At 42.1% G+C, this 12,646-nt stretch overlaps 1 protein-coding gene across 2 annotated transcripts in view; it reads right to left on the bottom strand.

The window, feature by feature from the left end:
* The window catches only part of LOC146198414 (protein IWS1 homolog A), a 38,832-nt gene that overhangs the window by 18,095 nt on the left and 8,091 nt on the right, over nucleotides 1–12,646 (bottom strand). For both annotated transcript variants that reach the window (XM_084593923.1, XM_084593924.1), the window contains exons 3-7: nucleotides 10,732–11,035; nucleotides 8,068–8,278; nucleotides 7,011–7,133; nucleotides 3,833–3,896; nucleotides 2,292–2,358 (exon numbers count right to left, since the gene is read on the bottom strand). In XM_084593923.1, the coding sequence (XP_084450049.1) occupies nucleotides 2,292–2,358; nucleotides 3,833–3,896; nucleotides 7,011–7,133; nucleotides 8,068–8,278; nucleotides 10,732–11,035 (769 nt within the window). The remainder of the gene's footprint in view (nucleotides 1–2,291; nucleotides 2,359–3,832; nucleotides 3,897–7,010; nucleotides 7,134–8,067; nucleotides 8,279–10,731; nucleotides 11,036–12,646) is intronic.

Genomic DNA, 12,646 nt, shown 5'->3' with positions numbered 1-12,646 from the left:
TCTTATGCTCCGCATCCGCACATTTCGATTTTTGACAGGCATCGGCGGCTGTTCTGTGCAGTCTCATCCCTGTGGACCTAGGTCGCAAAGCATGAGCTATGCGTTCATCCAAGCCACATTCAAGCTAACTTAATTCCTTTTCGCGTTTGAAATAACTGCTTTAAATACTCATTCCTTCCACGGACTATTTCCGATTGGAATAACCTCACTAACAATGAAGTGCTGTAGCCGTCACTGACGTTGTTCTCACAACATATCACCTAGTTTCTTTTTATTGCATTTGTTATTTCACTGCTGTGTTGTATATGTTTGGTTCTATTCCTAATTGTGCACAAGAGCTTTAACTTGCACTGTAATTATTGTTTATTTTTGCCTGTTTTGTTAAACTGCTTAGTTTGTATTCCCACCCTGCTAAAATCCCAACACCGGGACTGCAGTATCAATAAATAAATAAATAAAAATCTGAGGCGCGTAGCCTTGTAGGTTTTGTCGTAGTTTGTCAAGCTTTGAAATTCTGCATGTCGTGGGACACCATCTCACGGCTGCTATTGTGCCATTAATTTTGGCAGAAGGCTCGATCTGTGGCGCCCGTAAAAGCTGCTTAGGCATTACTTTACTATGTGCATCGTTGCAATTACGCTGCATACGCAGTAGGAATAAGCTTGAGGAGATTGAGCATGCTTCTCGCTCTCACAAGTGCACCGGCTAAACGGTTATTGGCCATCACAGAGCTTCGGTGATTTGTCGCTGATTGCCGATAACCTGTTGCAGCAATGCCACGTCTCTGATATGCCACTTATCTCTATCTTTCTTTCCGTTTAGACCAATAAGGAAGCGCGAATCTAAATATTCCGCACTTGATGCTGTGGTCGTTATGAAGGAACGGTGCCCGGCCGACAAGGCCTAACTGTTCGACCCTTTCAAAATGGCGCCAGGCCGCAAGCAGTCGGCGCCGGTATCTTCTAGGCACAGGAATGTTGGTCATCATCATCATCATCATCAGCCTGATTATACCCACTGCAGGGCGAAGGCCTCTCCCATATTTCTCCACTTAACCCGGTTCTGTGCTAGCTGCATCCACTTGACCCCTGCGAACTTCTTAATCTCATCCGCCCACCTAACTTTCTGCCGCCCCCTGCTACGTTTTCCTTCCCTTGGAATCCAGTTTGTTACCCTCAGCGACCATCGGTTATCCTCTCTTCGCACTACATGTCCTGCCCATGTCCATTTCTTCTTCTTAATTTCCACTAGAATGTCGGTAAAGGAATGTTGGTAGCCAATCACAAGTCGCCCTTTGGTCACATGCCTAAAAGAGCCCAAGAGCAGCGCATGTATCGCCTCTATCTTTTTCCCCTTTGTTTTACACTTTAAACTACGGGAATAGCCTGAGTCTCGAACTTTCGGGCGAGACCAGAATGATGCCAGAGGAGTGCGTACTTCTCGAACTACAGGCCATCAAAGCTTGACATGATTTAAATTTATATTATAAGGCCAAGCCCCCAGCTTCACACCTCTAGAACGCTATGCGTACGAAATAGGCAGTAGCTGTGGGAACATCTCAGGATTTGACCGATTTTCGGCTGCAAGCACCGCATCCTTTTGTATATGGCATGGCTGAAAGTGGTGATGCCCTTTTGTTCGACCAGTGTTTGCCAGGTAGCAATAAAAGACACCTGTTTCATGGCCCAAGTCGTGTTAATTTATCCCCTCCCCCACTGCAAGGGGTCCCCCATCACTTCTACCAGACCACAAGTTGTCCTGACACATACATGGCTAAGAGCCACTGCTCAAAGAGTCTCTTTTGATCACTTCAAGCTGCACCCTTCCCGCAAAACATGCATAGGCTGGCTTCATCAACATAAACGCCACCATCCTTGCAGCTGTAATCTGTCCCAAGTACTGCACAACCTGCTGTCAACAACTATCTTGTGCATGCTACAATTTGCTAATCTGTTCCTAGTCAGCCAGCGACTGCTCTTCACCCCACTGCAGTGAATCAGTGGTTAGGCCACTCAACTGCTGAGTCCAAAGATGTGGGTTTGATTCTGGCCATGGCAGCTGCTTTATGATTGAGGCAAAAAGCAAGGCACCCATGTACTATGCAGTGCCAGTGCACATTAAAGAATCCCAAGTGGTCAAAATTTCCAGCAGCCTCCACAATGGCATCCTTCAAAGCCCGATTCACTTTTGGAAAACTCTAAAAAGCAAAAAGTGACTGCTCCGCAAAAATGACAACAAACACCTAAGTTATGCTACTGCAGACATCCTGCATAATTTCACAGAAGGCATACCTTTCCTTGTTTTCTTTCCTTTGTCTTTGCTCTTCTTCGTTGTTTCTAGATCTTCTTTTCCAAATCCCTACATCAAAGTTAAAAAAAAAAACATATATGGACTCAAAATTCTTGAAGATACTAATAATGAGAAGTAGGAGTGATCTCTGAATGAAAATACTGTCACAATATCAATAGTTGGATGAGTTGCTGTCGCTGCATATTGAAATGACGACATGCAAGGTGATGACATGGCAAGAAAGAACTCTACAAGAGCCTGCTCAACTCTGCTGTGTTTCATGCTGTGTTTTCTTGAACAGCACTGTCACACTCATATCCCAAGATGATGCCTTAACAAATCAAACTATGCTAGCAGATGAAAATACGGCAGAAGCAGTAGCGATGTAGAAGTCAGCAATATCCCACTCAATGAAAGGAAGGTAAAGACACTGTAGCAGATTCACAAATAAATAAATAAAATAAAATCTTGCCATAGGTGTAAGGTGTAACACTAAGAGAAGAAAGCATGAATAGTGGGTCAAGGAACAAACTTGAGTTGAAAAACTGAGTTTAAATGAAATATTGAAACATTCTAGTTAAAATAAAGAGAAGGGCAGGATGTATAATATGAAGAGAGGGTAACCGATGGTTGCTAAGGTTAACACACTGGTTTTCAAAAGAAGGCAACTGCAGCGGGGGCAAAAAATATCAGGTAGGTGGATCAGGTTAATACGTTTGCACAAGTCAAGTGGATACAGCTTGCACAGGACCAGGTTAATTGGAGAGTCTGGATTGTTAATATTGAGGAGAAAGCCTTTCTAGGCTCATGGGAGTGCAAAGAAAGTTTATATCCAAACTAAGTTTCCCCTTCTGCTAGTGACTAAATGAATAAAAATATGAGATAAAGAATGATTGTATGAGATAGAGGAAAAAATGAATCTAGAAGCTAAGTTTGACAATTGTAGAGTAATTAGTTAATTAATTAGAGTCACAAATGTCAAATTTGTGTCGAAATAGCGCCAGACGTCGATATAGTCGCGGGACGTGAAAACAGACAGCTCGGACATCAACATGGAACAAAAAATATCAAAATTGGCTTAGAAACAACGGATTTGTGTCGAATTAGTTTTAAAAATGTATAATTAGGCATAATTATTATTTAAGATCACCAATGACCTCAAATGGTGTCAATTTGGGTAAACAAAGAACTTAGATGGTGATGTCATATACTACAAAAAGACGAGGAAGCAGTGTGAGATATCACAAGAATGAGTAAAATACCTAAAAAAGACTTAATTAGTATATAATTAGTAATTAGTGACTAATCACGTAAGCTATTTTGCTTACTACACTTAAGAGGTATCAAGTGCCTCCAGCAACTTTTATTATTGTGATGATGATACAAAGACTGCCTCAAAAACATAAATAAGCTACAAATGCAAATTCAGTAAAATAGTAAAATATCTAGGACCACACACAAAAAAAAAAAAAGCAAAATCAAAGGATGGTTCATACCCAGTGGAAGCAGTAATGACAAACAAAAAATTGAAAATTAAACTCACCTCAAATTCAGACTCGTCATCACTGTCACCAAATATGTTTGCAATCAGCTCGCCCACGTTTGATCTGAAAGTTAGCCCACATGCAACCTCATTATATGCATTAAGAAATTCTGTAGAGAAAAATCTGTTCTTTCCATTTTAGTCACTACAATGTGAAGTAAGTAGCTAGACAACCACCGACTTTCACAACAGTACAGCTCAATGGCTATGGCTACTAATTATAATGTCAAGATTTCGACACTAGCTCTCCAACAGTGATGCTGCCGCGGAGTTCCCTCTTTTTCTTGGCTAGAGAGAGAGACCTCCTTTTTACAGTGTGGGACCAGCTCCTTCGTCCCAGGTGCCTCCCGTCTTTCAGCCAGATGACACGCACGTGCGCGGTTCAGACTCTCTGTCGAGGAGGCCACCGCCATCACCTGAATCGCCCTGCTATCACACACACTGGCCGCAGCAGGCTGTAGGTGCGAGGCTAAATAAGGTAAGCAGAACGTTCCTCTCCCCTTGTCGTGTTCATTTTCCCTTTTGGTGATTTCTTTCCCCCCCATATGTGAGCGGGATGCTCACTGGGTACAGCGGGTCGCAGCTGTTCCCACACATAATTACTCAGGCAAAACAAACTCTACTTCGAGCATACAACTCGTGTCTGTCCCCTCTAACTCAGACCAGCCATAGTGGCGAGTTACTGCACCGTGAGTTAGAGGTCACAGCTCTGGTTGTTAGGTCTGGCACACTGGCGCTAAAAGGAGACTACTATGCCCAGCCCTTGGAACATTATTACAGGAATAACCCATATATGTTTACATAGACATCTTCACAGATATTTTCAAAATAGTTGCAGGGGTGGAAGCAGGCTCGAGCATTCTGGAACAGCTTGGGAGCAGTAATAAATCCATTTATTTATTTAGAACACAGCTCAAAGCCTCCACCAAATACTGGGTATCACATGATTCTCTTTGATCCTATGCCTGGGCTTATCTGATAAATTCCTGAGAATTGGTTATTCTGTCTGCCAAAAAGGCACCTTCGTGGGATCGCAGATGACTGCCGCGCCACCTCGATCGCCTTGTTTGTTTCTAAGCACGGAAAAGGTCAGCAGGGGTGGAAGCGGCTTGAGCCTTTTAGAGTAGCTTTGGAACATATATAGCATTGAAGGGTATATCATCATTCAGCTTTACTTCACTGCCTCCTGCCAATAGTTCATCATTCTTTGCTTGAGCCATGCTCGGGCTTATTTTTAATATCTTGGCAGTAGGCCATATGCCTTTCCAATACTGTTGAGAAGTTTCCTAGTGATTGACAGCTTTTGTGTTCCAATTATTATTAATTTAAGCAGCGCGAACAAGAAGACAAACGACAAGATAAAAGGAAGTATGTCAGCAAGACTTCTCTTGCTCTTTCAAGCAGAGATGTCTTTTTTGAGTGACTTTTTGTGCAGCAAGTGAACCCAGGGGTTGTTTCATATAATTGTTTCGTTTTCGTCATATTTGTTTTTATCTGGGCCTTGGAGTAAAGGCTTAGGCATAGCTGTGAGTCAGCACTTATACTGTGGCTTCCTTTTATCTTGTCCTTTGTCTTCTTGTCCGTGCTGTTTAAATTAATAACGAATGTGTACCAACTCATCCAACAAAGTATCTTGGTGTTCCAACTCATAAAGCTTCAAGTATGATTTTGTCTGATGTATAGTGCTTCTCAGAGACACAGGTGCTCGATGTTGAAGCACTGGATTGTTTTCATAGTAAAAGCACTACAAAAACTTGTGAACTTTTTTGCAGCTGGACAAGTTTCCTAATGGCTTGCGGTAGTTTACGCTATCTGCTTCGTTTGCTACCCTCTCCACCACTGGAATTCAAAGGCTGGAAGGAGGTGCTACATCATAGACATAGTGCATTTCTTTTAGCAATTAAAAACTCCAATCACTTGTGGCTCATACTAAATTTACTTGCGAACAAATATTTATTATGCTCCATGCTTCCTTCCCTTACATAAATTTCATATCTTTTATATCTTTGCCCCTGGCACTGTGATATTGTTCCCATGTTTTGCTAAATTTGATGGCAGAAAATTAAGGCAGCCAGTCTGGAGCAGTTTTGGGGCAGTTTTGGAGCAATATTGCATTTTGGAGCAGGATGGAGCAGGGAAAGCAGTTTGGAGCAGAATGGAGCAATTGGAGCAGCGCTTCCACCCCTGAAGTTGGCTTAGCCACCCACAAAACATATATGAAATCCCAAACACACCTTTCATTTCCACTTACAAGATACCAAAGCAATTCTACCAATGCTCATCATTTATTATTAAAGCACTTACTTTAATGCTTTTCTTCACATATGAACTGCACCAACTTTATGGATTCTTATACAGAGACAAGTATAAGCAACCCCCTTACAATAGCTTGCATTGATGATTGTGGTACACAAATTACTGTATTTAATGTCATAATGAACATACTTATGTGATGAATGTACGGATGGGTTGCCATATCCGAGACGAGTATTCAGTATGCCGGCCCAGTATGCCGGTGGGCAGCACATCGCTGCAGGAAACGTGCCGGAAGCGTATGTACACTGCATTGATGCTAAGTTACAGAGTACGCAATCTGTAGAAAATAATCGAATGATCAATATATCAAACTATTTCACGATCCCCTTTGAGTTAGATATATTCAGGACCAACAGTAGTTGCACAGTTTCGCTTTCGCTTTCGTTCACTTCGCGCCATCCCACGGCTGTGATTGGGCACTGTTTCACTGCACTATGTGCCTCACCCCGAAGAGTGAACACATCAATTTTGCGGTGAAGGATCCTAAAAACCTGATGGGGTTACTTTGAGAGGCACCACTGCTGCTGCTTTGAACTGCAAAATGGATGGCGGAGGCCTTTACGATATTGGAGCACTTTTCTTTCAACGTTCCTGACAGTGTGTGTAAAGCAAAACACTTGACTACACCAGGGAAAACCAATGTTCACTTGGATTTTATCTCAAATGCAGACAACCATCATAAAGGTATTAATTAGAAAAAAATTACTGTGATGCAAATGGTGTTTGGCAGTTTTTTCAAGCTCATTTGATAACTCGAACCTTCAGGTAATTCGGACATTTTTCCTCATTCATTGAAGGCCGAATTAACGAGTTTACTGTACCCCTATTCTAGTATGTAAGCACGCAAACCTCCTGCACTCACTCATTGTCACTGTCATCATCGTCCTCCTTATCCGAGTCCTTTTCATTTTCCTCGTCCTCCTTATCAGACCCAGCCTCCTTCGCATCCTCCCTGTCCGAGTCTTTCTCATCGTCAGAGTTCCTTCTGCATGTGAACAGCAAGTTAGCATCAGCGCATGTGCACCTGCAATCGAGCAGCATTACCAGAAAAGATAAAAATGCATCAGGCCTACAAAAGAGGCCACAGTGGGCACGAAAACAAAACAAAGAGATGAAGGGCATGCATCACACAATGCCCTTGAGCGAGCTGGAGAAGTCATTTCTAAGGCTTGTATTGCCTCACTGTGCTAACAGAAGGCTAGAAGAAAAATGACAGGCCAGAACCAGCCGGCGATACAGAGCACAATGACCAGGTATCCCCACGCAGAAAGCACAAGCTTGCAATGTCACGTTGGGCCTAGGAGAGAAGGTAGCTGCAGGTTTCCATTTTATAAATGTGGAAAAGAAAAGACAAGAAAGAGCCACAGACCATAAATGTGTTTTCACTATTATCCGACTCCGAGGTGATAGCAACAGAAATGTACTTTACTTGTTTATATGGATCAATTTAACACAGTACCCGCTGCTCAACACAAGCACCTTATACCTCTGTGACCCAAAACGACTTCATCTGACATGACAGCTGGTGAAGTCAGAGGATGATCACTGCCTCGACTTACATAATGTCTTAATATTATTCTTTTTTTTATTTTCACTCTACTCATTACGTTTTTACTGGGCAAGACCCTTTTCATTTTCTGTGTTATGTTTACAACCCAGTTATCTGCTTCACCTCCACCATCCTTTACTAACTGTTAACATCATTTTAAGTGATAGCTAACGATGATAAGTAATGAAAACATACAATGATGATACCCAAGAACACAGTAATTTTATAAGGTGGAAATGATAATCACAACTTTAACAGTGCAGAAGAGACATGCAGGTAACACTGACTGACTGCTGAAGCGACTTGCAAGCAAATGCGCAACTTTACCAGAGACAGCGGTCATCAACAACAATGCTATGGCCAGCCTTGCCTGATAGGTGACGATGGACCACTGCTCCTTTCCTCGGCTCCTGTGTTGGAAGGACTAGGACTTGCGGGTGGACTGTCGTGGCATGATGGGGCCTCATCGTTTTCGTCTTGCGGCTGACCACCATCAGAATGTGCCTGTTCCACTGCACTTTGCTCACCTCCAGCACCAGAAGTAGAGCTCTGCCTGCTTTCGCGACCATTGTCAGCTTTTTCTGGCAATGGTAGGAAATTGCAAGCCACACGTTGGTCAACAAAGTGTAATGCTCGCTGATCGTACACAGTTCCTGAAGATGCATAGCCCAATGTACCACTATACCAAGAATATGCAACACTAGATTAAAATGACCGTGCATTAGGCCGTTATAATTTTGAAGGTGATGGTATTACAAAGTTAAGGTATGGACACCTAAACTTTGTGACACCATCTCCTTCAAAAATATATTGCCCTAATGCAAAGCAGTGCTAAACAGTCTGGCAAGGGCTTTTACTAATGCAATCTCAGCCTGTGCAATATCAAATATAGAATCTTATGCTCATGCAATCTCATTTCAGATTTGTATGAATGCACAAATAGCTTGACCGCTTTGCACTGTCGCTTCATCAAACTGCAGAGTTACAGGTTAACGAAGCCAAGAAAAGCACACATTAACAACCATTAATGACCAGTTATAAGCAATACAGTTATAACCTTTGTGGTCCAAAATTACATACTTTCGAATGGCTTGACACTGCTGACTATAATATTAAGCTATAGCACTCTAAGATAGCAATATAGTCCTTTCAGCTGAAAGCATACATTTGAAATGGTATATATCAAACTCAGGTATATTGATTACTTATGTCACACTCCTTCACAATAGCATGCAAAAATATAGCAGCGTGGCTCACATTTAAGGTGGGACAGGGCTCTTGGAACATTTTTCTTTATATTTATGCTAAATGCAATAAAAATTCAAGTCTTGGTCAGTTTCTTATGTTGATTTCAAATAAGCAATTACTTTTCTGATATGATAATTAGTTTCAAATTATTTGACATTGTCACTCCTTTGTTTGTAGAAACAATAGAGACTATTCCACTAATCAGAAAACTACTTTTAACATGTGGCTAGACAGTATATAGTATAAGGAGTACAACAAAGAAACTACATTTTTGATCAGTCATTTTAAAACTTGAAGCTTGATTGTAAAAAGAAAAGTGATTTTAAATTAGAGAATGTGAAAAAATGAGCAAGCATAAAATGAGAAATCTGTCCCCAACATTGTAATTTAATTCCCTAGGAGCATGCTGCAATAAAACTTATGCCTTTACCTGCTGTAGATGCAAAGATATCCTCCTTGTAAACTAGCAAACCATCAAAAATTTGTCTTGAAAACAAAAACAAAAAAAAGAGAGAAAATTGAGATCAGATGTATTCGACTGATTTGCACTTTATAAACTGGAATGAATGACCGCGGGAGTGAATAAATTAGTGGGTATGTAGACGATGGGTTGTAGGTTTCCAAAATGTCATTTTAAAAAAGTAATCTTTTTTTGCGATTTTCGGCCCTTCAAGAGCCCGGTCCCCCAGTTAACGAAATCTCACTAACCGAACACATGACATATCGAACTGTGAGTCTTTTAACGCCACTTCCAAATTTTTATGCGCATGGGGCCAGGTCTTATTTATTGCACTTGTTTTGAACAAGACACTGCTGTTATGCTGAAAGGCCTGCATTCAGTACATCAACTGTCATGTGGTGATGACAGCATAGATAATCGAAGGCTAGCGGCGGTTCTCCCATGGTCTACTTCGCTGCTGGAGGAGACACAAAAATAAACTGCACCCAATTTTAACTGAGTTATTATAGCATTTATAATGCACCAGTAACAAAATTAGACCGTTTATGGCCATAAGTGGTTCTTCCCAAAATATCATCAGCTGCAGCTTTGACACGAGCCCCCAAATCCAACACTTGTGCAGTGTGGTGCAAGACGCGAGCTGCATGAGCTCCGATGCTCTGGCCTGACCCACAGAGCAGCATGTGAGGTGCGCACAGTGGGCCCTCGTTTTCAATGCCTGGTGCTAGGTGCTACTTGAAGTGAAGATATGCGCACGTGCACCCCATGGGTCAGCTAACTTGCGGCAAGCGGTGTGCTGGCAGCATGCCGTGGCAGGAAGCGCATCGCTAGCATGGGCACATCACAGTCACACTTCTGGGCTACAGAGAAACTCATCTCTTGGCACATTTTATATATCAAGTTATCATTATACTGACTAATCCGCAAACCTCTTTGAGTCAATATATCCGGGTTCCCCTGTATTATGCCAAAAATAGCAATTCACCGTCCTCTTAAACAGTGTTGCCACCATCTGAAATTAGCATATCCTCTACACTCTTATTTTTCTCTACATTTGCTGTGAGTGCTTTGCATCTAAAGTAAAAAATAGCACCCTGTGAATATTCTACTGCCTAACCTTTGTTTTACTAAGGCTACCCATAGATGACAACGCAAAGGTAGCATACAGTGCTGAGTTGCCAAACACAGTATATGACAAACTCCTTCTCTCTACAAATGGCACCGCTGCGGGAAACCGCAATGAAACGGAGCCAACATTTACACATTTCCTCTTAATGATAAAGTAATCTGCCTGGTAAGAGCATTGCTTCTATCACAACTGCTTACCATTTTCTTCCTCTCCCGCTGACTGGTCACCAGCCCCGCTGTCGATCTCTGGAACAGGGGAGCTTGGTGAACTGCGCACTTCTGCATCACTGTCCCCCTCATTCTTTTCATCGTCCGACCCACTGCCCACATCACCTCCAGCATCACCTCGCCCTTCACTAACAGAGTCCCTGGACACTTCACCATTGTTGTCACCTACATCTTCTCGACCACTCTCCTGGCCACTTCTGTCATCATTTTCTGATGCTGCAGGGCTTTGAAGACTCTCACTGTTGTTGTTGGAATCTGGTGATGCCACAGAAGACTGCAGTTGAAAAAAAAATTTTTGAAATGGCACCTTGTGAGACATTCTCATCAGATAGATCACAAGCCGCAACAAGGAAAAGTTCCTGACAGTCAACTTCTTGTTTTTAAGCAGTTCAGGAAGTTTCATTCATGCAAAGGCCACTGCTTGAAAAAGAAAGGCAAAGAGGACCACTCTATAATTGCTGCCTGAAAATTGCCAAATGTCATGTTACTCTGTTCAGCGCATTAAACTGCAAGCACATAGCAAGTGCTGCACTGATGCTCTCCACATACATTCTCAACAGACCACAAAGCATGCTACAACTACTTTGTGGATGGTCTCATTTGCCTGAGCCACTCAGTCACCCCGCAAACTTCATAGCTCTTCAATGCCATGCGTGCCTGTCAAGAGTGGGCGCGCCAACCTTGTGCCACTTTTAGCCTTCCAAAGACTCGTCATGTTTGCGAGTCAGCCATAGCCTAAGTTAAAAAATGCTGTGCGTGCCTTCCAACAGTATTCCAACAGTTGAGAACATGCAACATCGATCTTGTCATGCACACCGCCATCTGGAAGCATCCTTGCCGTCGTGACTGCTTCTCATGTCATAGGCTGCCAAGAACAAGCTAACTCTACTGCTGTCTTTCATAGCAGCACAAAATGGTGAAGTGGATAGGGGCAATGAGATACAATGATTCGTGAGAAACATCCTTAATTCTCACTATGCTGGCTGCTCCACCAGCTTAAAGTTGAAACATGTGCCATGCGGCCTGCTATATATGCGAGCTCTGTCGTGACAGAAACTTTCACGACAAAAACTGCCCACTATTATGCCACTGCTTTCAGCAGCGCACTAGTAAAAATCGAGTTTTAAGCAAAAAAATTAAAAGCAACAATTCAGTGTCATGTCGAAACAACAATAGAAGGAATTTTGCGTCTATCTTCATGTGCTAGTGACAAGAATGAAGGCAACGAACGAAGAGACTGGGATTGTACTGAAATAGACTGATTATTGGGATAACTTGCGCCCGCAAAAGAATCAAGCACCTCGGTGGAACCGATAGGTGCAAGCGTGCTCAGCAATCATCAAATTACAAATATCCGTTGCACTCGGCAGCACTCAAGTTTAAAGTTGGTGAAGAAATACCTCTATTAAACTGCCAAAGGTGACTAGAACAACCTGGAACAATGTGGAGGCAGATGCCAGTGGCTGCAATGATTTGAGATACATCTTGATGCATCTTTTGTGGCCAATAAAACTATAAAGCCGCACTTAAAGGCTTTGAACGTCAAAAAAAAAAATATACTTATGGCATTGCCGAGATCATTCTGCACGTTACAGGCAAAGTGATAAGGCCAGAGGCAGCAGATGTTGGCAGCAATAAAGATTTCAAGATAGTTTATATGGGGTTTTATGGTGCAAAAGCAACTATGGCTATCATGCGCAAAACACAAGGTTATATGATTTGTTATGTGAAATGGGAGTTATGGTATTCATATTTTATTTAAATCATTAGCTTTCTTGAGAAATGTACGAACAAGAGAAAAATCGATGAATGCTTGTTCGCCTAAAAGCAAAGCAGGAAGAAATGGAATGTGTTCGTAATAAAATACAGTAAAATATATTTTCCT

Source organism: Amblyomma maculatum, chromosome 2, assembly GCF_055883805.1.
Source record: "Amblyomma maculatum isolate TAMU_Amacu chromosome 2, ASM5588380v1, whole genome shotgun sequence".
In the NCBI taxonomy this organism is placed as follows: Eukaryota; Metazoa; Arthropoda; class Arachnida; order Ixodida; family Ixodidae; genus Amblyomma; species Amblyomma maculatum.
Note: the sequence above shows the minus strand (reverse complement) of the source record. Positions and strands in the feature narration are given on the sequence as shown.